Source organism: Mchenga conophoros, linkage group LG23 (genome assembly GCF_057382185.1).
Source record: "Mchenga conophoros isolate Kocher_MC1m ecotype Shallow Benthic linkage group LG23, M_conophoros_male_GT1.1, whole genome shotgun sequence".
Lineage (NCBI taxonomy): Eukaryota > Metazoa > Chordata > Actinopteri > Cichliformes > Cichlidae > Mchenga > Mchenga conophoros.
This window is the reverse complement of record NC_140547.1, coordinates 4563305-4588962: the sequence shown is the minus strand read 5'-3', so window position 1 is coordinate 4588962 and position 25658 is coordinate 4563305. Positions and strand designations below refer to the sequence as shown.

The following is a 25658-nucleotide window of genomic DNA, read 5'->3' as shown; positions in this document are numbered from 1 at the left end:
GTGTTTGCACAATCGCATTCTTGTCTCACAACATGGTGCAATAGTATTATGAAGCCCAGGTAAGTGGAATGGAGCATGCTTCCTCTGTCCTGATAAACATAACAAGCGCACACACACGGCTCGCTCATAAATTATTTCTCAAAGGGGGGATTTTAGCTAAGCGGTGCCCTAAATCGACCCTCTCCCATTATGTGTCCAGATGTTATTTTAAGACTTTAAACATTACACAGCACATTCAGTTCAGGTGTTTGGTCCTCAGAGCACAAATAATTCACTGGCAGTGCATTACACAACACCAAAAACAGCTTTTCCAAAACAATTTAAAATCACAGTAGCCCTGATCTATTCGAAATTAATAAAATACAAATAAAAACAACATTTCCTTTTTTTAAATTTTCCCCTTAAATAGCTTTAATATTTCACCTTAAAATCTAGAAGTACTGGTGCGAATGTTTACTTTTTATTGCCCTGGAACATAAGTGTACCCCAAAAAAGGGTTTACTATTATGTAGCTTGCAGGCAGAGAAATGCACTTCCAGTGTTATTTTGAACACATTTGTCACTGCGCAAAGTGGAAAATGAAATATTAGAGGCATATGCAGTTATAGCAACACAATGGAAAGGTTCCTTTCTATGAATTATCTGAGACCTCTGTTCAAAGGTATGCTTTGAATAGCTGATAGCAGACACATTTAAGAGATAAAAGAAGAGGTCACTATCAAAAAGCCTTGCTAAACACGGAAAGGTCAGGGAATAGATTCTTTGCTTTGAAATGTCAGCTGATTACTCTTTAACTGGCATGACGAAGCTATCTGAAGGTCCTGCAACATAAAAAAGAGGGGTAAAGTAATCAGTTACTGTATGTCTGTTATTCGCAGATTTTAGCACGTTTCACACATGCGGTCCTTTCTATTAACATGACATTATCTGAATCTGTTGGTTTCGTGTTCGAGCACCCTGACAACGTTTGGATCAGACCCAATGACATTAACATATCAAGATAGTACAACTCTAAACAGCGTTCAGTCGGCCATTGTTGAAAAAGCAGAACTCCTTTTATATCTGACAAACATTCCCTTTTCAAATGTTCTACAATGAAACAAACAACAAAAATACCAAAACAAACTTTGTAAACTGCCAGATGAGCACAAAGTCTTTAGCAAAATGTTTGAAACATAAAATTTTGCAGGCTAAACTTTTATAAAAATACCGCTATACTGACATTTTCTGAAGCAGTGGTTTCCAACAGAGCAGTTCGTCAAAAACTCTTAGAGAATCTAAGATGACATGAATTTAAAATACTGGGAGGCCCACATGTGCCTGTAAAATCGACTCTACAGTACAGTATGAAACAATAAATGACCAGCAGCATGTTTGTTTGGTTTTTTTTACAGTTATACAGGTATTTTATTTGAGCAAACCATTTATTTTACAAACTTGATTATTGCTTGTATAATATTGTAAAAAGTTTAATATTTTATAAGCAACTTACATATGGAAAAAAAAAAAAAAAAGTAAGTTCACCCAAAAGTAAAAGAAATGTAGCAGAATATCGGTTTCAGTACGAAAAGGTTTCATAGCAAACATACTTATTAGAAGTAAACCAGTCATCTCCAGTGTCATTTATTACATGTTGCAGGAAAGATGCACTAATGAGATCATACCACACTGGTAAATTGGAAATGAATTATTAAAACTTAGTGTTAATACATTTAAGGCTGCTGTGCACATTTTCAAGTTAACAAACAACATTCACTCCTTCTTGGCTGATTTACAGTTTCAAACTGGACTTTTGTTCAGTGACAAGAAACAAAACTATTTAAACCTCGAAACAGTCTCAGTGGAGCTAACTGCTGAATATCATCTCCTCCAGGAAAAACAAACAAACAAACAAAAAAAAAGCATCGTTCTCTTTCTGAAGCCGATAAAAGGTAACTGGAAGCAAATATGCCGAAAATGAGAAAGCTGATTTGACAAGTGTGCATCCAGAAACATCCAACATGTGAAGTAATGTTCATATGAAACACCTTTACTGTAATTCTGGCTGTGTAGTTACTTTAACAGATGAGAGGATGTTACACTGAATGCAACTTGAAAAATGTGATGCATCAGTAGAATTATCATTAGGAAAAAAAAACACATTGGAAATTGGCTCTATTGACATTTTTTGCATAGATTTTATACAATACACTGTACCATTATTTAAAGAAAAAGAAAACTGGAAATACTAAATTACAAAAACTTTGATTTTACTTTGGCATTTGTTGCTGTGTTAGTGGCAGAAAAATATTGGTTCTTTAACTGAGATGAATAAACAACAGTGAATTTTTCTGGGTGTATCCAGTGTGTCCAGTTTAACTTTGGTCAGCTGCTGGAAAACAAATTAAACTCTGATTGTTCCCAAATAACCTTGTGGACAAATTACAAATTACTTAAGTCATTCACACATTTAGAATTTATTTGTTAACACTCCTTGCAGAAGAACCGGTCTATAAAATGTTCTCCAAATGCTAATTTAAATTGCTTTAAGTACAAATGAAGATGATAATCGCTACAAATATCTCAAATGCTGTTATTCAAGCAGCGTCATTTCACATAATTTACTGAGATCAGTTATAATTGGATATGCCACAAATGAGAGAAAAAAACAAAACAGATAACAGTCTCATTTTCTACAGACTGATCTGAATGAACAAACTGATCTGTCTCAGTTTGTTTACTTATCTATTTTTGCATTACTGGAGTATAAAGGCCACGGTGCAACTATTTGGGGTAGTATGTGTTCTCCAAGTGAGTCTTCATTCCTTGGCTATGGCATTAGTCTGTGTAAAAGTAGAGCCACCACACTAGTGTTTGGGATAAGAGCACTTAGAGTGTTTGACAGCCTCCTCAAGCGACTTCCTGGTTACTAGCAGTCGTACCACATCCTCTCTCTTCTTTGTTAGTTTTTTACGAGCCTGATCATGAGTCACCATGGTCATGTCCCAACCGTTCACCTGGAAAGAAGGAAGGAACTTAGTTTGAAATAAAAAGAATCAAATACCAAAAGTAAAAGTCATCACAGCACTGCTCCTGAGGTACACAGTGCCATCTTGTGGATCAACTATTCCAAAAGAAAAACTTCATTTCACTAAATACCTGCATTATTTTGTCTCCCATCTTCAAGCCGGCCAAGTCTGCTGGGCCTTTAGGTGATATCCTGGTCACATAAATGCCCTGTGAAAACAAAGAACTCATCATTTCATTTTTTTGCCACAATTGGAGAGCAGGTCTGGTTTAAAATGGGTAGTCCAAAATAATACAGAATATCCCTGAAGGCCTTTGCCTTCAATACTGCCAGTCTGGCAGTACAGGAGGAGGATCCCAGGGGGAAAGCATCAAGTGCTTAAAGTGTAAAGGATACACTAGCATAAGAAATTATTTTTGTCCCATTAAAGTAAAACTAGGATTAAAATAAAGAGAAAAATGGACAGAGGCCTGATCTGTTGTTAATTTAAGGGCACAGAGGACATCTCTCACAACAAAGTTCCTGTAATGCTCAAAAATATGTTAATAAAGGAAACAGTAAAAGTGTAGAAGCCAGTATCTAAGTCTTATTCCTCTCTAACAAATCAGCTGGTACATTTCTGTGCAGTCAGCATGACTTAATGTAAACCTGAAGTCTTCCTCTCTGTAGCTCTGCTGAGTTTGTTTAGTCACCACCCGAGGCCATGAGTAACGTGTTCAGGCCTTTAGTTAACCAAAACGATAAGTACTTTGTGGATACTTGTACCACTAGGCTTTAGCGCAATTGCAACTTGTGGGTGGATATTCAGCGTCTTGCCAAATTAAGAATAAAATCCACATAACCAAAACGAGTGACCCGAAGACAGAGCACCTCATCATCTTAAACTTTGATCACATTTATACTAAAATCCACCGCTGTATATGTATAACCATGACAGAAAACATGGAAAATATATCATTTCACTTTTGATAGGGTTTATTCCTTTCGGCTACATCACTATTGTCTACAAATATTCTATTAAGAACAAAGGGAGAGAATCAAGATGAAAAAACTGCACGTAAAGAGATGATAGCTGCAGATAAACTCACTTTGTCAGACTTGTCCTCAGAGAAGGGATTCTGCCCGGGGTCCTGGTCTATCCCTCCTCCGATGCTGAAGCCAAGGATGAGATTCTCTCCTTGCCGCAGCTTCTGAATCTCAACTCGTTCCTGTTTAACAAAAGAAAACAAATTTAAAAACATTAAATACTGTTGAGGAAAATATTGGGTAGGCTTATCACCAAGCTTTCTCGCGTGCTGCTCAGTCACGTTTGCTGAAATGTTCTTGTTTCCATCACTGCTAATGTTAATACGATAAACTCCAGTTAAATTAGGTTGACAGGACCACGGAAAGAACGCAATTGCTTCCCTTCACATTTCACTACGATCGGATTAAAAACTCTTCACTATGAAGGTAGAAAAACGAAACACTTCCATACCCATAAATAATCAGTGTTGGGCAAGTTATTTTGAAAAATTAATTAATTATAGTTACTTGTTACTTCTTCAAAAAAATTAACCGAGTTAATAACTGAGTTACAAGATTCTAAAAATAATTAATTACTTGAAAAGTAACTATTGCGTTACTTGTTGTTTAACCCTCTGGGGTCCAGGCTATAATTGGCCATTTTGACTACTTTTGATGTTTCCTGGTTTAGCTTTCGTCCGTCAGATACACAACAAAGCACTATTTTTGGTAGAGCATGCTAGCGGGCCGTCGTTATTACCGTGTTGTTTGGAAAATATGGCACTTAAAATCAATCCTTTGATTTTTCTGAAAATCGACAGTGCCCCTTATAATCCCGTGTGTCTTACTGTATGAACTCTGGTTGTGTTTACTGACCTCGAAATGATTTTATGTACACGGCGCTCGAAAATCTGTCAAATGTTTTAGTACGACTTTGCTAAGCTACGAACCCTCACCGCTTGATGGATTGTCGGAGCATTACAGCTATCGTAGGCAGGAGCCTCGCGGAGTGATACGTACTGTGCTTCAACATAATATTACCGTATTGTGTGTGTATAACCTCTTTTTAAGTTTTGTGGCTATTATACATGGTTATGCTGAGGATATGTCGGCCAGTTTCCACTGGAAACGCCTTTTGGTTAAACTGTCAGCAAGGAATTTGCATTGTTACATTTTTATATAACTTTAATGCACATAAAAAAAACAAAAAAAAAAAAAAACAGCTGCTTCTTTAAGTGAAAATACATTGATGGGTTTTTTTAAACTAATAAAGTTGTGGAGTTGTAAAGTATTTTGTCTAGTGTCAATTATATCGTCAGTTATATCGTTATCGCAAATTTTCAAATGTATATCGTGATAAATATTTTTGGTCATATCGCCCTGCTCTACTCCCAACTGACATACACATTGCAGTAATTACAGAAAGATGGACAACTTATCTTCCCGTCAGGTAGTGAAGCACCGACTTATCACCACAGACTCATTTTCTAGATTTCAGTGCAGGCAAACGATGGATCTCAGAGGCTGTTTTTTCTTAACTCGAGTCCAGACAGACGGGCCCTACCCTTGACACTGACAAGCAGCTGCAGTTTCACTACATCGCAGAGACAGATGACTCAGAGAGACTCTTCAAAACACAAAGACTGGCTCTGTGTGCGCGACAGTGAATAATCAGACAGCCTCTCAGTAGTGTGGCTGATCCAAAGTCTGACAGTGACTTGAGCTGCTTTTCTCAATGTGCCGGATTCACACAGTCTGCGTAATCACAAGGACCCTACAGGCAGACTTAAAAGTCAGCATGTGTATGCTACAGTATTTTTGACGTGTTCATGCTGTTGGCAAACCGATATACTCAATCACAGTGAGAAGTCTTTCTTTATATGCTAACAATGGGCAATTTCAGCTTGTTGCTAGGTGGTTGCTAGGGATGTATAATTTTATAGACATGAATTGAAAATCACACAACATTTTTAATAGCTGTTATTTGTGCATTAAAAGGCGTACACCAGTCTATTATGACTCCTCATAACATCTGATATAGATTAGAGCTTTCAGGGGGCTGAGGTGTACCTGCACGCCAACACAGGTGATTTAGTTGTTCGAGACTTGATGAAAAAACAAACAAACAAACATCTAGTAAGTTTGTGTATTACAGTAAACCTGCTTCAAAGGTATTTTTGTGTAGACCTGTGACATAATACTTATATGTACTGTATAAATTTTATTTCAAATTATGTAACTCTAACAGCTAAAGCAAGAAAAATACATTCCCACCTTTCGAATCCACTGACTTTTTAATGCATAATAAATGTAATATATTTACTGAATTCATGCGAATGATGTTGTGCTGTAAAAACTTTTCAAGTTACAAATTCTCAAAGTTAAAAAAGTAGGTCAAAATTTTGCAATTTAAAATTTGCCACATTTCTTTCCGGCATTTTTGATTCCTCATAACTTTATAAGCGCAAGAAGGAGCCACAAGAAACTTCCAGGCAGAAACAAATTTGACATTACCTGTAAAAATTTATTCAAGTTAGATATTTTAACATTTTCTTAGCTGAATTATCAGGGGGAAAAGCTCAAACATGGAGTGTCTGTTATGCTGCCGTTATGTTAAATTGGTCATGCAGTTTTACTATTGGTCCTATGATATATCAAAAACAAAAACATTATTCTGAAAATAAAACAAACTTTTGGATTTATGTCTTTAGGTTTTGGCCCCTGGAGAGGGTGTGTGTGTGTGTGTGTGTGTGTGTGTGTGTGTGTGTGTGTGTGTGTGTGTGTGTGTGGTACAATGTTATGCAACTACCTCCTGTATGAGAGAATTCATGACTCAAAAAATGTCTGAAAAGTTAACGGGAATTTAAACACACCCACATGTCCTTTGAGGGCATTGAACAAAAAACAATGATAGTAGAGTAACGCAATTATTGCGTAAGTCAGGACTTCTATCTTATAGTATTTCATTATAGGAGGTGGCTTGATCTGAAGTGTGTGTCAACCAGCAGGGGCACAACTGAGTGATCATTAAAAAAATATTATATTAAAGAATTAAAAATGTATTTTAGAAGACATTACAGAAACTGATTCTTACACACAACTGACTAGACTATGATTGGGATAAACAACCTCCCTGCCCGTGCACACTCTCTGATGCTAGGGGACACAGGCAACAAGGTGGATGTATTGGGTGGGCATGGATCCACCCTCATCCAATCCCCACAAATCACTGACTGCTGTTTTATTTGATCAGGACAAATTAAACGCAATGCCTCTTTTACGTCAATATTTCAGTCTATTTATACAAAAGGGACTCTGGGGGGACAAATGTTGAGCTGCAAAGGTCAAATAAAAGCAAAATAAGATCGAACAACAGTGATTTATGAAAATATATAAAGTTAAACAAAGATTTGACTCTGAAAAACTTGACTTATCAGTTAGCTCAAATCACAGCAATTGCTCAGATTTCCTAGTATTGATAATTTAGTGCTTGTCACACACTCTGCTCTACAACACAGGCCTGCTAAAATCCCAGCTGTCCATCTCCAGCTAGATCTTCAGCTTTGGAGAAGACCAGGAAGCCTGATTTACAAAGGTGGCGACGCCCATTTTCATTAACAGCAGTTTTCTGACGATAAACTCAGTTGTCTTTTAATTAACGGTCAACTTCATGTCACCCTTTGTGTCCCGCGTTAGTGCCCACTTCTTTGCTGCAGTGATTTAATGAGTTATTCGGTTAAATTTAACATTACTGGGTACATAAAGTGCTCATATCTGTTCAGCTGCTCTCACTCAACTGCTTTTAGCTAAACAAAGAAAGTCGCTCTGCTGTTAGCAAAAACTCCAGTTAGCTGGTTAGCGCGTGTAGTTACCCAACATTAGTTAATTCAGAGTTTGCACCGAAACGGTTTGGTGCTAAAGTCGGGTGAGAAGCTGAACAATAGAGTGCGGTTAAATGTGGAGAGCCACAGCCCTCAAACTTACCACAACAGCAGTCACCGGCTGACCTGGGACGAAAGACATACTCTCGCTGAGATTTTTGGCTTATATAGAGAAGAAACTTTCCGCTTCTGCTGTTTTAAAAACTAAAGACACGTCGATTCAGATAGCGGGACTGCTTCCTAGATCCTTACATGAAACAGCGCAGGAAGATCCCGAGCTGGAATCCAAAGGCTTTAGGGATGATGTCACGTCGCCCCCAGGCGTTCGGGTTCGCGTGTTTTGTCTCACCTTTGTAGCCAGGGAGGGCGGTGTTTAAATGCTGGCAGTCGTCCCGTTGTGACTCTAAACAGAAATGAAACCAAATCGAACTCATTAAGGGGTTTTTGCTCCTCCTTTGCTCAGGCGAACACCGACAGCTGTTTTCCTTATATCGAGTTGGCTAACAGCGACATCTCGGTCGATTCTGTTTTCTTGATCGCACTTAGTCGACAGGATATTCGAAAATTAATTATACTTTGATCATGGATTTTGTACGACTTTACTTTACTTTACTTTTCACTTTATTTTTGCGCTCAATCACATAGATGACAATTTCCTCTAGAAAACAATATAACAAAAAATATTTAGAAAAACCCTCCTTATCGAGGCAAAACCCCCCAACGATTTTTATAAATATTTATGAGTGTTATATGTTGATATTTGAGATTTATTGCTTTTGTTAAGCTGATTTTTTTCTCTTACACAAGCTCATAATAATCATATAATAGCTACAGCACTCATACAGTAGCTGGTGAGTATATACGTGTTTAAAATAGTCTCAGCTATTAGTAACTGTTTCCTTCTGATTTAAAGTAATAAAGTAAAACACGAAAATAGTAACCATTTAAAGCCAGACACCTTGACGCTGTTGTACTACTCATTGTGCAAGCATCCTGTGTCTTTTGCTGCCACTAGATGGTAGTCCGTAATGATACAAGACTTTTCTGTCAGTACAGTGTGGAGGGATGAATAAAGCATGAATCTCCCAAAGTTGATTCTGTTCATCTGGACGTAGCGTTTTGTGGGAGAAACGTTTCGTCACTCATCCAAGTAACTTCTTCAGTCTCAGCTGACTGCAGGTTTCCCCAATCTTATAAACAGTACATTTGCATAATGACTGAAACCAGCCCACTGAAGGAACAATGAGCTGGGAGGTCAGTTTCTTAATCTTAATTATGCAAATTCTCATGACCATTGATCAACAACCACTGACCAAAACCCACTGATTGAGCATACATCAAGAAATAAAGAATGAACATTAGAAGTGCTTTTTTCTAGCTCTGTATTCTTTTAGCTATCTAGCTATAATTTTATTTGCCATAAAATCAAAATAATGTTTTTAAGAGCGCACTGCTGTATGTTTCCACCTGTAAAAAATGTACCAGTTTGGGTGTTCTCTCTCTCTTTCATCATCTCTATCACACTTCTGATCAGAGATCTGCATGTGACGCAGCAGCATGCCACCTTTACTCAAAGCAGCTGTTATTTCTTATTTGCATATGCTACGCAAAAATTCCCCTGAGCATGTTTAGACTTTAATATCCTACCAAATAAGTGTATGAAAAACTTTAACCTCAATTTGAAAGCATGTATGCAAAGATGGCAGGAGATTGGCTTCAGGTAGACATCTATGTAACAAATTTATTGCATTATTCATTTTAATGTGACACCTTTTGTCTAAATAGAGTTTTGATGTATGGAACATTTTAAAAAAATAATAATATATAATTTGGCACTAAATACATTTGCATGAAGGAGGCAGTTTAATCTATCCTATAATTTTATGCATAATAAATATTCCTTGTGACCTAAATGTTAAAGGAATAGGAATATTATGAGGCTGTGGCAGCTGTTGGCTTAGCTTAGCTTAACTTAGCATAAAGACAGAAAACAGGATGAGGCATCTATCCCGCCTCTGTTATCTTATACAACAGGGAAAAAAAGAAAACACACGGAATGATTTAATTAGTAAACTTTAAAGAAACCGATAGGCACATTTTGTGTCTAGTCTAGCTGTTTCACTGTGTTTCAGTGTCTGCATTAGCCAGTTGTAGACACATCCTAAGAATGAAAGACTGGTGCAATGCTTTGACATTAAGCCTCTCTTTAGGTGAACAAAGGTCATAAAGATAAAGGATCATAAAGGTTGGACGAATGCAGTATTTTCCACTTCCTCTCCTTTGCCCAGATGAGGATACATGTACACATTAACCTCTTCCTTGACTTGACACACTTGTTTATTATAGTTTCAGGTGATCACTGTGACCTGTCCATATTCACTATATTTTATGCACTCTATTTTCTCATGTGGATCCGTAGCCTGGAGCAAAAGGTGGAGGTGGCATATATTCTAAGGGTAACATGTCATCAGTCAGCTTCACAGGAGTGCAGCTGGAGGAAAGTGGTGGTTCACAAAAGGTCAGATCCCTCGTGATCTCCTGGTACTCGTGCTCATCATTTTCACCCCTGTCAGTGTTAATCTCTTCGTATGAATTATCCTGCAACGGGCCCCTCTTCTTTTGGAATTTCTTCTTGAAGTTCTTTAGGTTGGTGACGACTGACGGCTTTACTTCTTGATTCCTCACTTGCTGGTTGTTGGTAGTGGGCGGTTGTTCGGAGCCTGCAAACGTGGGCAGATTCTCAGGAGCAGAGACTGTTCTGACAGCCTGATTCTGCTTCAGAGCCATGCAGTCTCGAGAAGGGACTTCGGGAGGCTGGTTGGATGGAGGATTATCACCTGTATATTTCTTCCTGGGTGTTGGGACAGGCTGCAGATGAACATAAAGACAAACTTAATTTTTTTTTTTAATTTTTAGATCTCTTTACTTCTTATTTTGAAAGTTAATGAAAACCTCATCTCAAATGTGCATCACCACAAATCCATCAACACTCAGGGTTACATTTACTTCTAATTTGTCAAAAATCTAGACTTCTCAGTCACTCACAGCAAGTAGCTCATTGATAACATGTTTTCAGGACCTGTCTTCAGTTTTTAGAAAATATTCATGCTACTATTTCAGTTTAAATCAAACCTGATCATCATAAGCAAATATCCTTTTACATGAAGATTTAGAGCCATACTTATTCTTTAGATTCGTATAAAAGGATGCTAACTGCAAAGAAAAGCTTTTTAGATGAAAATCTTTTAACCATAACTTTATCAGACAATGTACGGAGATCTTTAGCTTGAACAATAGTTTTCAAGGCCATTTTTACCAGTGCTGGGGGTGGAGAGGTATTGTGCTGAAACTCATCTTCCAAAGAAGGGTAGAGTCTATTTGTTTGGCTTTTTGGAGGCAAAATTGGTGAGTTTCCCAAATAATTTGGGCGGTGAGGAAGGGCAGGTGGGATATCCTCTCTTGACCCTGGTGGATTTATGCTGGGAACCTGGAAGTTGTTTGGTGGCAAACTGGCCCTAGAGTCTGGACCTCTTGAGCAAAACAGTAGTTCTGCATAGTCAGTCTTGTCATTAGAAGCCTGAAAAGATGTAGAAAAGTTACAGCACAGATGTTTTATTGTAGTTTACACAATTAATCTTACTTAGCTTAGCTTGATTAGCTTATGCTGAGCTTATATAATGTACTAAAAAGTAAACCTGTAATTTACAATAACATAAAAAAGCATGAATGCAGTTGAGACAAGCACATTTTCTCACCTGTCCACAAGGAACAGTCAGCACTTGAGTGAAAGGCATGATGGGAGTTCTACGATGAAAGTCCACCAGGTCATGCAGAAACCGGTGATACCTGTTTTCCCCCACTATGATGTAAGAGCCATGTTCCAGTGCATCAATCATAAAGTGTCTGCAGCGGTCCTCGGCACTGATTGGTCAGTACATTAGAGTGAACAGAGTGGAGTGTCAGGGTCACTAAGTGTGTGAGCACATTACTTTAAAAATAAGGTTTCCGTCATGCTGAAAACACTCACCGATACGAGAGAGTGTAGCCGATCCTGCTCTCACTGACTCTGATGAGGAAGTAACCCGGCGGCTTAGCCATTAGCAGTTCCTCTGCTGTCCTACACAAAGGACCACAAACAAAGGCCTCTTTCATGCATGCACTTCAATCTTTACATTTTATGGTTTGGGGTTATTTATAAACCGTAGCTGTCACTAAAATGTGAATCACATCATAGTGGGAATCAGCCTGGCCTTTGGGCATATTCTACAAATAGTTTTTGTATATCATATGACATAGTGAAAGAGTTCACACCTACAGCCAATTTAGAATCACCAGCTAGTCTAACATGCATGTCTTTGAACTGCTGAAGGAAGCCAGAGTACCCGGACAGAACCAGCACAGTCAAAGGAAGAACATGCAGACCAGCTGGTGGAGTCAAACCTGTGACTGTCTTCCTGTGCAACAGTGCTAACTGCTCTGTCACCATAATTAAAGATACTAAACTATCAAAAGTATACCAGTCCTTTTTCCAGCTATATTTAATAACTGATCTACAGCTTTAAAACATGGTAATTGTGCAATACATCCCATATAATCATCTCTCATAGTGCAATTGTACAGCACAGGTTTGGTCTCATATTAAGTGAAGTAAGCTACTTTCAGCTGTTCCCTTATTCACAAGACGTCAGGACGTCAGGCATCTTTGTTTAACGCTGTATCCCTAAAGGGATTTGAGTCTCCTTCCAGGATGGAACCATCTTTCACATGCTAGCTGAGTGCATCAACCATTACTCTATGGAATTACTGTGTAGTGACCAAAGTAAACCGGCAGAGTGAAAGATTAGTTTCAGTCTCACCGCCTAAAAATAGAGTAAAAAAAAAACTATAGGAAAAGTAAATGCAAATCTCTGCTGACACATATTTGTGCCTAGATGTTCAAAGGCTATTAGATGGGCGGTTGAGAGAAAAAGAGTCTAACCCTGTGCTTTCCCAGAAATATCGGAATACCGTGGCATGTGAATGATTTAACAGTTTAATAAACATTAATAAAGAAATGTAGCATTTACAAAATGTTCAGTCAGTTAGACAATCACATCAGGTCATGAAAACTGATATCTTTCAGTCTTAGCTCCTCATATTTTGGACTGTTTGCCTTCCATTGGAGTAGATGGAAGGTAATGATATAGGTATGATATGATATGAGGTGAAGACGTGCGGCCTTCATCAGGGTCATTACAAAATACCAAACAGTGTGTGTTTAAATAAAACAGTATACTGCAGAAAAAAAGTCAAATGAACCAATCACACATTCACTCATATATTTTAAAAAAAACATCAGTATTAGAAAATCTAATTAAAAACATAAAAACAAAATAGATTCTTATTCATACCTGCAGGAAATAAACTCTTTAAACAAAATATCCAGAATGCTTCTGTCTTTTCCCTGATAAAGTTCATATTACCGACTCTTTAATGGTTTCAATGCCTATAAAAAAATAAAGGCAAGCTGCAATGTTTTTCATAAAATGTCTTGCAACAGGACTGGTTAAATGATTCCTCTTTGTACAACTTAAATGTTCATTAATTTTCTCTTTCAGGGATGTTTCTCCTATAGATGTTGCATTACATAGGCACTATGTCATATAGACCACATTTTTAGTTTTATAAGCGATGAAGCCTTTAACATTGATGATGTTGCCACTAATGGTTTTACATTTTTATTGTACTAGCAATTTATGCAAGACCCACATTTAGAATGACCTTGTAGTTTATGAGTTATCAGGGTTGTTTCTGGGGTTGAAGGGTCCTGGAAAGCTGGAATAACCTAATGTTCTTCCCTCTTTTATAATGATAATGCGAGCACAATTATATATCTCATAAACTTACTTTCTGGAAATGATCCCATGAAACCACTCCGGGACTACACCGTTCCTGATGACAGACTGGTGCTGAGACTCTGTGAACCAGGTGTAAGGATCACGTTGTCCCTGAAACGTCTGACTTCCCTCCATCCTCCTGCGTAATGGTTCATTTAATCGACAGTTATGGCTAATGGAAAAGTCACTGAGCACAAAGACCTGCAAATGAAGAAGTTAGTATATTTAGTCTGTACATTAACTACGCACCTACAGTAGAGACCACATACAGGTGTGAAAGCTGGGTGTTAATATGCATTTTAAATATTCATTGTTCCTGTTGCAGGTGAAGTGCTCTGTGATGTCTATCAACAGTTCCTCAGGTGAATTATTATTAGTTCCCGTGCATTTTAACAATCTCAAACATAATGCAGTTTTCCTTTAAAATGGCAAAGAGCTAAAGGATGGAGTCTACTCACTAATACCTTTGTTTACAGCAGTACCTGTTGTAAGACTTTATCAATTATATTTGTGAATTCATCTTAAATTTGCAATATGAACACATAATTCATTACAGAATACTGATTTTGTGAATAAAACTCAATAATGTTGCTTCTGGCGTCAAATACAAACTCATAGGAAAAGTTACTCACCCTGTCTGGCAGCTCCGAGATAGAATGACACGGCTGAGCTCGCGCACCTGAAAAAACCTGTCTGGGGGCGGGGGGCGGGGCCAAAACCCCACTCGATCCAAGTAGAATACAGTAAATTTTTAAGTACAGTAGAATAGTTTTTTTAAGAGACACATAGAAAACACTGAATAGCATCACTAAATAAGAAATTAAATTATTCAGATACTCCACATACGTTAAGGCTGAAGTTGCATGTCTTGATTGTATCTGTGGCTGTATGCACACAAGCACACATGCGCAAAGCTGTGGAGAAAATGACCTTCAAGTGATTGTTCTGACTTAACAGATTGGAGATAAAACACAAGTGAAAGGAGAGGCTACAGTCTGAGTGATTTTAAGCAACAACAACAAAAAACCTCAAAAGACTTTATCAGTACTTTCCAGCTCTCCCACGTTACTCCAGGGCCAGATTTTTACAGAGTGCCGAAAAACAATTTACATCTGGGAAACTTCCTAGACGTCACTGACGACATGCAGTACGTTCGCATCCCACAGCATTTTATGTAACTTATCATTAGTAAAAACATATTTTTTTTATATGCAGTGCATGATATACAGGTGAGCATCTTTTAAAGAAAAATAGATCCTGCTTTCAGGCATAATAGGTGACTTATTGACTGATTTATGATTCAATAAAAAAAAATTCCTGTAATATCGACATCCGCTTCAGAGAAAATCCACCGCCCACCTGACAATTGTTAAAAAGAAAAAAGTCAGAGCAAAGGTCAAAGTCTTTCTGGTGTGAAGCAGAAGTGTTGCGCTCCAGTGCAAATCTTTCTGCAGGGCTCTTCTCCATTTATACACAAAGTGCCCCCACCTACGCACTCCACCTCCTCCACAATTTTATGAAAAATACGTTTTTGGGTTTTTTTTTTTCAAACCTTGGTGAAGAACGTTATCAGGGAACCACTAATGCTCATATGTCTTCTCCTCAAGCAAACAGGCCCCTATTGTACACCTTAAAGCTTCCTTAAACTGCCAACTACTGATAGAGAAGAAAATAAACCAGTGCCACATCAGAGAGGAGAACGCGGCAGGGAGAAGTAGCCTCAGTCTAATCATGGTTCCATCAGCTGACTAAAGTGAAAGCTGCAGCTCAGACTGCGGGCATATTCTTTCCCTGTTTGTAAGGCTGAGGAGGAAGTGCACGAGTACAATACGCTTGCTTACAGAGGGTGTGGAATAGATGGCATGCTGACTCCACAAATCTCCTCATTTGTACAGAAATAATCAAGTCTCTCAAGATCCCCGTGATAATATGAGGCGATAGACTGCTCCGCAGTTTTTGCGCCACTTCGATGCCGTAGGCTACACATTTGCATATTACCATGTGGTAGAGTGGCAGATTCATTTGCAACGCAAAACTCTACATCACGGATGGGAAAACATCAATAAATAGATTTCAGAGAAACTGGATTATAGGAACCAAAATTTTCAATTTGTACTGGTGTCATGGTGCAACCAGTTAACCAATTGATGATATATAATGACATATACAGTGTATATATATTAATTCTGTTTATGGGACTGTGCTCTGGATCTGTTCGAGCCACTTACCTAGTTTGGGGTCAATGCTGAGGTATTTACTTCAGTGTACTCATGGATGTTTGCTGTTTCATCCTGGATGGTGGTTCTGATACTCACTAGTCCTCGGCCGTCCTTCTTAGCAGACAGTCTCAGGGTGCTGGAATTCCATCTCATCCTTTAGCCAGCTGATTATCCGAGTCAGGCATCTGACTGCTCAGGACTTGCTTACTTTCTGCAGGTGTTTGGTGGTTGCGGCTTTCCTAGCGGCCTCTTCGTGATTCCCACTTGCCTGTGGGATTCCCAGGTACTTGTAGCTGTCCTCGGTGTCGTCTTCTGGTTGTGCAATCCTCTCAGTTCTAACCATCTTCCCTCTCTTTGTTACACTTTTCCAGCCTGAATGACATTGCAATATGTCTCATTTACTCCTGGCATACAGCTTGATGTAGAGGATAACAATTGTGCCATCCTGTAGTCGGTATCCGTAGCAAGTCATGTTAATGATCTAGCCTGGGCGGTTCAGGCCTATGCAGAACAGCAGTGGGGACAGCATCTGTCAGTTTGAACAGGTCATCTTGACCTTGACTACATGCCTAAATGCACTGAGGTGCTGCCATGTGATTGGTTAGATGCATCAACAACCAGCTGAACAGGTGTACCTACACAATTAAAGAAAAACATCAAGAGTACTTGTCCTGCAAATGTTTTGTGTTTTTGCACAGAAAAACATACTGGACACATTTAAGAATCTCATTTTTAATAAATCATCAAAAGTACACATATCTACAAAAAGTGTAGATCAATAAGATTTACGAAACTACAGTACAATCATTGTAGATCTTATTTACAATTGCTGAATTATTTACTTTATTCCACATGAAGCCCATCAGTAATCAGCAAAGAAAGCCAATTGTAGTTCAGGAATGCTTAAGATATGTGAACACAGAACTGTCACATTTGCAAAAGGGAGAGAATTACAGAATAAAGCAACGGCAGACTGTAGCTCACAATGCTGGATTTTCATCAAGCTGTGAACTGATTTTAACTGAGAGTGATTTTAAGAAACAGCCGAAACAAATTTAAACCAGCAAAGCTGACATTTCCTTAAATCCACAGGAAAACCGTTTTGTTACAGGTTTGATTGGATGACTCTTCAGCACCACTTCAAAGGACCAGCTTATCTGGCCTTTGACGTGATTTGCTCAATTTCCTATTTTTTGTCCTCTGATGAGCTCTCGATGTAATTGCATGGAGTGACAGCAGAAAATAATAAAACAAGATCAAGGATCCTCTGCACAATTCTAATCTCAAATAAAGCTCATTAAGTCAACTGTGCAAAGCCTTTTGAGGTTTCCTACGCACCAAGAATGCATAGATTAGATGGTCATAATACTGGACCAAAACAACACAGGAGGAGAGGTGGAAGAAGGTGGTTTCCAAAAGCATCAGAATCTACGCAAATGCATAAACAAAAAAAAACAAAAAAAAAAAAAAAGTTCAATCACTAAGTGGGAATGTTGTGAAAACAAAAAGAAAATCTCTAGATTTCTGGTTTCAGTGCTCAGATGTTTTAAAGAAGCCCAGAGAGGCTCTGTGGAAATCTTGTGCATGCAAATTCTTTGCTTTCAGTTAAGACTTGCAATAAACACAGACAATAAATGTTAAGAAATCTTTTTTTTCCCAAAACAGAAAGAAAAAGGAAGAAAAGTGCATAATCAAGAAGAACATAAAAGGGCACTTTGTCATTTTGGTGCTATGATTTCTTTCACTCCATAAATACTGCTACAGCACAGCACATATCCAAGGCCCAGGAAACAGTTGTGTTTATGTTCCCCCATTGGAACAGACAACCGGAACAAGTACAAATGCATAAAACCACACTTTCACCATTGCTGTGACTCTTTCTGCTGTGTAGCTGAAGTTGCCTCCAGGTGGTCAGTGTAGGTATTGCTAAAACAGTGTGGAAAGCAACATGAAAAAGGAGCATGTGTGTGCCCTTAAATTACCCCCCTTTCTAAAAACCCAACCCTACTGCAGACATGTGAACACAAGAGAAAAATCAGGGCTCTTTCATACATTACATTGCACATTAAAGAGGACTGGAATGTTTTAGCAGAAGACGCGAGAAGAAAGGACACGTAAACCCCACTGTGGATATGATGAGTGACATGTGCTGGCATTACTCTGTAATACGGTGAATCATAATCAATTTATTTATATATATATATATATATATATATATATATATATATATATATATATATATATATATATATATATATATATATATATATATATATATTTTTTTTTTTTTTTTTTTTTTTTTTAATATATTTACACGATGCATTTACATAGATGTGGACATTAAGGAAAGAGCTAGACCACCCTGTCAGGACAAATATCTAGTATAATATCTTGTGTGTGTGTGTGTGGGGGGGGGGGGGGGGGGGGGGATTGTACGCATCACTTTGGAAGCACAGGTGACAATCGAAATATTATAAAAACACATGAGTGTAATACACGTATTCTTTAAGTATAATCTGGTCTTTTGTTGGTCATAAGGATCAAATACAGCGCTGCCTAAAGGTTTGTGGTGACTGGGGACCGTCCTTAAGGAAAAGGATATTTGTTTTTATGTAATAGCGCATTAAATTAATGATAAATGGAATTATTCATCAGGAACCATCACTGAGCTTTAATGGAAGATCAAGCATACATACCCTGTTTTCAGCAACCATCGCCTCTGGCTTCGAATGTTGCATCGTGTCACCTAACGCAAGTTTATCATGTAAGAAGCTGAAGAATGCTGTGCTGACTAAAGAAGCAAACGATGCGGCTAGTTCAGCGTCTGGAGAATCAGCCTTTGTGTGTTGGATTAAAGGCTCAAAACGCACCTGAAAAAGTTATATTCTTGATCAAAGAAATGCAACAGCACTTCCTACTCACTTCAAAACTAGTCTAGACAAATACATTCTTTTAAAAAGCTGCCAGATGAGGAACTGTGAGGCGTTTCTGTGTGTTTCTCAGACTTGTCCTATTGTTGTTCAGCTGGGCACTGGGGTCTCCCACTTCTCTTTCTCCTCTGGTTAGTGCTCTTCTGTGCACAGAGTTTTGGCAATGTTGTACATGCAACGTCCTTAATCTCTAAGAAGAAGAATACTTTTTCTTTTTTTTGTATCCAATCCATATGGTATTTAGCTGTGCACAATCAGCTTTTGAACATGATAAACTCAGGAAATGGCTGCTTAAAAAATTAGCCTCTCTAGTTACGTAGATATTAAAACTCTCTCAAATTTGATGAACGAATCCCTTAATTATTATCCGTCACTGCCGAAAGGTTGGATCTTTCTTAGTATTTAAGGACGTGACCGTTAAGAATCTTTCACTCTTGTGCCTACACTGAAAATATTAATTAATGGGGGGTGGGGGAGAAAAAAAGAAATGAGATTAAATATGTAACAAAGCCCACAGCAGTTAGATCCACAGGTATTAAAGGAAGACTGGTAAACCAAGGCGGGGGGGTAGACTTTTCCTAATTACATAATGACGGGACAAATCAGAAGGAGGAGGAAGACAAATGAAGAAGGATAAAACAGATCAGCGTGTGCTCTGTCCAGTTATGTCCAGTGGGGGGACACGGTTAAGGCGATGGTGGTTGCCGACGCACTTGTCTTCTCACAGCAGCGTGCAGCGGAAGAAACTGCTCTTCTTGGGTTGTTCTGTAATCTTTACTCCTTGATTGCTGCCCTGTGGGTTGTTTCCCTCCTAAAATGCACAAATGTTAAAGCCCATTAATTAGAAAAACATCCAAGACACCAGAAAACACCATTAACACCATACCTACTGAAACTACTGTGGGTAAGCTATTAATAGAGTTTTCACTTCTCTACTTTCTTACCAGCTTCTTGTCCATTTTTGCCTTAATGTCTCTGGCAAGCGTTAAGAAGGCCTGCAGACCAAAAAAAACCCAGAACATATAAGATCATTACACCGCACCGAAGCAATAATTCAGTACAATTATCACTAAGAAATAAATAATAAACAACAAGACGATGTAATCCCAAACAAGTGTTCCAGCAATTATCACAGGGAATCTAAAGTGTTTGGACAATAACTCGTTTTTTTATTTTGTTTGGCTTTTAACTCAGAGTGGTTTCTTATTACCCTCTATTTATTATTAGAATAATGAAAACATCAAAAATAATCAATGTTTCATTGGATGTGTTGTTTTGGTGCCTTCTATGGCAAACATGTGCTATTAAAAAGTGCTCTATTAATAATTCATTTTCCTCTTAGGGTGGTTTGTTTGTGCGGTTTTGAATACGGTGATTAGATTCAGGCACAGCTCAGAACAACCACACCGAGACTCTTTGGAGGAGGTCGTTTGACCCAACTACAACGTGTAGGCTGCAAGTTTGAGAGTACCACACATGTGCCGAGGGCAAAAACTGTAGTCATTAACCACGAAATGAAGTGAGGGCTAACTAAACTCTCCCTGTAATCCACTGTCAGTGCGTCCCAGGGCGGCTGTGGCTACAATGTAGCTGCCATCACCAGTGTGTGAATGTGTGTGTGAATGGGTGGATGACTGGATGTGTAAAGCGCTTTGGGGTCCTTAGGGACTAGTAAAGCGCTATACAAATACAGGCCATTTACCTTCATACTGTATTTGTTTTCAAGATTGTTTATTGTCCAGATGTGTCTGTGGCGCAAACTGATAATTCTTGTGTCTTTTATAGTTCCACATTTGGTTTGGTTGGAGTTTTCTCCATGTGAAAAGAAACCGAATACAAAAAAAACAAGGAAAAGCTACGAGTTTACAACAAAGTGCATGTGCATGTGAAAACGCCCCAAGACCAGAGGAAACCCAGTGAGGGCAGTTTGGTGTGCTGCACTCAGACTTCGTTGCCTCTGGCTTTAGGACTTTGGGGGAGACAGGGATATTAATCTGAGCAGTAAGAAGATATGTGGAGGGATTACACTTATTACGATTGAAAATTGGGGAAATCCCAGTCGTGTCAAAGCTCAGAAACATTCCTGCGGCCTGAATACTGAATTACTAGCTGCTGGAATGCGACCATATTACTCGATGAAGGAATTCATCTTTGCTATATCTCTTTGTATCCACTTTGAAGGAGCAAAAGGTTTGGATTCTGTGGCTGCGCATGATTAATGGATTCTGACCACACTGCAGCTGGAAACTTTCTCTAATGTGTTTAAAGACACAGAAACTCTTAACCATGTCATGCCATAATAGCCACATTCATTTCAGATAAAATTATCTCCTTCTTTTTTACATTATTAATTGTAGTTATATTCATGGTGTATTTTGGTTTTCATGTAATTGAATGTTGTAACTTTGTGTATTATGAATGTAAGCCCAACAAGGGACAATAGTTAGAAATTAGCAATAGCTATAAACTTATGTGCAGTACATCAGTTTCATGCTTTATATTTGGACTATGTTAAACTGCACTGTCCCTTTTAAACAAAGAATAAAAAGAAAGATTTAAGATCATTATTTGATCATATTAAAAGTTTTGATTTATTGGATCTGTAGTACTTTACCTTTCAAAGTTATTTTGAACTGTTATATTCTACCTATATATTTAGTCACGTCGTTTATGCTTCAAAGAAAAACTTAGCTAAGAGTATCAAAGTCATTTCCCAACCTTTGGGATAAATAAATATTATTATTAATAATAATAATAATAATAATTCTTTTTCTTATAACGTATAAATATTTGGTTTTAGGTATGCTTGTAATATTCTGATAGAGCTGCTTGAACCTGCTTCCTGCTAATAGGAAGTACAATTGTGTCGTTGTCCGGTGTGGATTTCAAGAGTTAAAAATGATTTAACATCTGAGCTGTCGCACATGTGCTGTCCCCTAGTTTTACAGAGTAAAAACATAAATTAAGCTGGCCATCTTCCACAACACCACTTTCAACAACTAGCAAATAATTACTGAAAACTGAACTCACATTCTCCACGTTGATGTTCGCCTTCGCACTGGTCTCCATAAATTTGATACCGTACTCCAGCGCCAGCTAACAGCAGAAGAAAAGAGTCATTAGTGGGACTATTCAGACACTACTTTTATTTTGCAGGGACCTCAGAGTAACATTATCACCGACAAATCAATTCCCACCTTCTCTCCTCTTTCTTTGGACACTTGACGCTTGTCATTAACGTCACACTTATTCCCAAGGACCATCCTTTCCACGTCTGCTGATGCATGCTGTGAAAAAGAAACTCATGGTGAACAGGTAGGAAAGCTACCTCATATATACTAAGAATATACTGGTATGTTTTCACCTTGTTCAATGCCACCAGCTCACCAGTAAATAAGAACATTGTTACTAAAGGTAACTGATGTTGATGTTTATCTGCTGTGTATTTTACACTCATTAAATACTGTGTTGGTTATTTATAAGGCTGACGAAGAAGGCCTCTGGATTTTTTTTAGTTATTTATTTTTTCACCAAAAAAAATCTTTATCGTGAATGATTAAAACTTTTGCATGAATCTGTATGTTTACATTTAATGTAGTAACATTAAAATAGTTCTGCTATTACGTTATAATTATAATTTTGCTTCTCTGGTACAACAGGGAGAATGAATAACAAATAACAATGCAAAACATGAGCATAAACATCAGCTATTGTCCAAATTGATATTCTAAGCACAAGAAATTCAGATTTGATACCAATCGTTGAGCCCTAACACAAAAATTATAATTACAACTATTCTGTAAAACCCAAATAGATTAAGCTGCTTAAATAAACCTAGCCCTGCAGGAGGATTTGGACTTTTATTTGTTGACAAAATTACAAGGAAAAGGATGTGCAGAAGGCAAAACAAGAGGGTTCCTGCAAAACAGGGCCTAGCACAATAACTGCTTTATCTTAATTATCTGGGTATAATAATTTTAATCGTAACAGAAACTGAATCAAAACTACAGCGTTACTCTATAGCACTTTGTAGAAGATCAAAATCAATAATTAACCAAAGAGGAAGAAATCTGAACAGAAAGAACTAGAAAAGTACGAGTAATGCAAGGTTTTTACCTCTTCTATATTCCGTATCCAGTTCTTGATGTTTTCAAAGGACTTCTCATTGGTAATGTCAAACACTAACATGATGCCCTGCAGAGGTCATAGAGCAGAAGACATAAGAAAACACAGTAACCTAAGATCAGTGCTGTCATCGCGTACTTCTTGAATCTATCTGATCCACAGAAACAGAGCTGAGAATCAACTCTAATGAAAATATGCAGCTCATGTAACCACTGTGAGATAACCACTTGTTATTAATTAGCACTATGTCAATAAAACGAAACTGAGATGAAACATCGTCGACCGGTGATGAATCATGTTGTGCTGGAGCAAAGTAAAAGGACTTTGATCAAAGGTAAGAAGGTCCAATTAGGTTTACAAATACAAGCATACTAACTGTATGCTTGTAGGAGGGACTAGCAAAAACTGCCAAGGTGCTGTAGTGAGCACACCTGATTTTTCAGGTGTACATGGCATTAACAACAATGTGGGGTGTGGTTCTAGTAGAGGTTTATGCTGCAGTACATACATCATTTCACCTACTCCATTCCCAGAGATTATCTCAGCTAATGTATCATCTGAAAGGCTAACGATGCAACTTACCATGGCTCCTCTGTAGTAGGCTGTTGTGATAGTCCTGAACCTCTCCTGTCCTGCTGTATCCCTACACAGAAGATACATCTGTTAACTGTCCTCACAGAACACATTAAGGGTATAACAGCTTTTTTAGAGATTTTTTTAAAAGCATACAAAATAGGGAGCAGGACCAAGTTTCCGAGTGTTCCATACAAGTGTTGGTGACTTTCCTCGCTTGACACAATCCTATTCTGGTCAGTTACAGTAGTAGATACTGTCCAGCAGTTATACAATAACTTGTTCAGCTAACACCAACAATGTGAGGTCATTACCGTTTGTGACGCTAGGTACCCAAGCCATGGCTGTGTGGTATTTTGCTTTTGAATTTATCTCAAGTCTTATGAATAGGGGGACAAAGAAAATAATTCTAAGAATATCAAGTACTTTTTGTCTTTCTCTAAAATATACAGGATTAGATTTAGGGTAAGACTTAACATTAACCCCAAGAAGGGTTAGACCAATGGTGGCCAGACCAAATGTGGGGAGTACAAAGAGTCTGTTTGATTGGGAACTTTCCATCTGTAAGTTAATAAATACACACAGAAAATACAGGTATGGCAGTGATCATGTAAATAAGTAAATACAAGTAAATACCTGTTTTTAACGATAACATTGTTATGAAACATTCTTTCTGATTTAAATAATTTAAATAATAAATTTCTGATTTAAATTAGTTTGTGTTGCTGTTAAATTGCATTGCATCATACTGAAATGCTTCTTCATCAGAAATGCTTCTCATTTTAGAACAATTATTCTAAACAGTAAAGAGTGCAGGCATGCTGAATTATGCTGCTGACTTTCAGTTTGAAGGCAGCTTAATATCACTGTCATCCATCACCAAACCCTGTCAGATGAAGACAATTTATGGACTTGTCTATCTTACCATATCTGTAGCTTGATCTTCTTTCCATCTAATTCTATTGTTCTGATTTTGAAGTCAATACCTGAAGAAAATAAAAGTCACATCAATTGTCTTTTAGAAGCACCACAAACTTTGCCTGACCACCCCACAGACAGTAACAATATCTGTTTTTAATGCACGAGATAATTCACACTTTTGTAACGTTGGCAGCATGAGTGCGAAGTACAGGGCAGTCTGTCATAAGGGAAATGACAGTGCCAACTATCACTGTTAGCTTTGAAGCATGCTAGCTCAGTTTACCCCTGTTAAAGTATTTATTACGATAAAAATGTCAGGTGGGGTGCACTCTCATGGAAATCACATATATTTGAGGTTGCCAAATATTCAGGCCGGTTACAACGTCTGTGAGGTTTCTGGAAAGCCCCTCTAACTAGCCGGTTGAAAGCTTCCTGACTAGCCTGTAGTACAATATGAATGCTAGCCAGAAAAGTTAGCAGAATTAGCCTGTCGGGATGGGCTACTCCTATGTCTCTTTTCGTCCAAAACCACACCGATAATTCGGCTTTTACCCACCTATCGTGGAGATAAACGTTGAGTTGAAGGCATCTTCTGAAAATCTGAAAAGCACGCAGGTCTTCCCAACGCCGGAATCGCCGATTAAAAGTAGTTTAAACAAGTAATCGTAAGTCTTCGCCATGTTATTAGTTAGCTTACTACTGCGGATATCCCGCCCGTCGCGTACAGGGAGGCGTCACTTCCTGCGAGTTTCTTTTGGACAAATCAAACGTCACTCCCCACTGTCGTCGTGGCTGCTCTCCCGAGGGGGTTTGCTCGTTTTGATGCCTGTGTCCACCCGGGAGAGTGTTGTTAATTAATCGCTTAACTAACCACTGCTCGTAAGAACACAATACTAAGCCGCTGGTTATGTGTAGTCCGAAGGAAACTGCACACAATTGTTTAACCCTGAGAGTTTCTAAGAGTTTTCTACTGTAGCTTTTAATTTATTGTTGCTTCTTATCTTTTTTTATTTATTTTTTTTACAACAGGTGTTTTTAAGACCTGTTTAGATTTTGTTTTAAAAAATAAATAACTAAAAGGCTAAATTAAAGCAGACCTTTTCCAGTACACTTTCCATTCT

The 25658-nt window shown here is 38.1% G+C and overlaps 3 protein-coding genes across 4 annotated transcripts; all 3 read right to left on the bottom strand.

Annotated features, from left to right (window-relative positions):
• Positions 1–1373: 1373 nt before the first annotated feature.
• tax1bp3 (Tax1 (human T-cell leukemia virus type I) binding protein 3) lies at positions 1374–8230 on the bottom strand. Its single transcript, XM_085265462.1, has 4 exons — positions 7997–8230; positions 4096–4215; positions 3139–3216; positions 1374–2996 (listed from the first exon to the last, which is right to left on the bottom strand). Exons 1-4 carry the CDS (start codon positions 8033–8035, stop codon positions 2847–2849), a joined length of 387 nt encoding a protein of 128 aa, XP_085121588.1. The 5' UTR covers positions 8036–8230; the 3' UTR covers positions 1374–2846.
• Positions 8231–9452: 1222 nt separating this feature from the next.
• hsh2d (hematopoietic SH2 domain containing) lies at positions 9453–14805 on the bottom strand. 2 transcript variants are annotated; one of them, XM_085264759.1, is made up of 6 exons: positions 14402–14805; positions 13780–13970; positions 11921–12010; positions 11649–11814; positions 11210–11470; positions 9453–10761 (listed from the first exon to the last, which is right to left on the bottom strand). In XM_085264759.1, exons 1-6 carry the CDS (start codon positions 14573–14575, stop codon positions 10297–10299), a joined length of 1347 nt encoding a protein of 448 aa, XP_085120885.1. In that variant the 5' UTR covers positions 14576–14805; the 3' UTR covers positions 9453–10296. The 2 variants fall into 2 exon arrangements, with proteins under 2 accessions (XP_085120885.1, XP_085120886.1); XM_085264760.1 differs by lacking the exon at positions 14402–14805 and having other exon boundaries at positions 13780–13999.
• A 4319-nt stretch (positions 14806–19124) lies between these two features.
• On the bottom strand, positions 19125–25643 carry LOC146546451 (ras-related protein Rab-8A). The gene is made up of 8 exons (XM_085264187.1): positions 25094–25643; positions 24542–24602; positions 23626–23686; positions 23035–23112; positions 22116–22205; positions 21949–22014; positions 19863–19913; positions 19125–19729 (listed from the first exon to the last, which is right to left on the bottom strand). Exons 1-8 carry the CDS (start codon positions 25215–25217, stop codon positions 19640–19642), a joined length of 621 nt encoding a protein of 206 aa, XP_085120313.1. The 5' UTR covers positions 25218–25643; the 3' UTR covers positions 19125–19639.
• Between the last annotated feature and the right edge of the window lie 15 nt (positions 25644–25658).

Bases quoted from the DNA above. Each gene is read 5' to 3' on its own strand.
- LOC146546451 (XM_085264187.1), bottom strand. From the start codon at position 25,217: ATGGCGAAGACTTACGATTACTTGTTTAAACTACTTTTAATCGGCGAT. The intron at 23,113-23,625 runs GTAAGTTGCATC...TGACCTCTGCAG, and splicing joins CCTACTACAGAGGAGCCATG to GGCATCATGTTAGTGTTTGA. The intron at 22,015-22,115 runs GTGGGAATTGAT...TTCTGCTGTTAG, and splicing joins CCAAAGAAAGAGGAGAGAAG to CTGGCGCTGGAGTACGGTAT.
- hsh2d (XM_085264759.1), bottom strand. From the start codon at position 14,575: ATGCTATTCAGTGTTTTCTATGTGTCTCTTAAAAAAACTATTCTACTG. The intron at 13,971-14,401 runs GTGAGTAACTTT...CTTCATTTGCAG, and splicing joins TCTCGGAGCTGCCAGACAGG to GTCTTTGTGCTCAGTGACTT. The intron at 11,471-11,648 runs GTGAGAAAATGT...ACATCTTTTCAG, and splicing joins TGACTGTTCCTTGTGGACAG to GCTTCTAATGACAAGACTGA.
- tax1bp3 (XM_085265462.1), bottom strand. From the start codon at position 8,035: ATGTCTTTCGTCCCAGGTCAGCCGGTGACTGCTGTTGTG. The intron at 3,217-4,095 runs GTGAGTTTATCT...TTGTTTTCACAG, and splicing joins CTGAGGACAAGTCTGACAAA to GGCATTTATGTGACCAGGAT. The intron at 2,997-3,138 runs GTATTTAGTGAA...CCTTCTTTCCAG, and splicing joins TGGGAGACAAAATAATGCAG to GTGAACGGTTGGGACATGAC.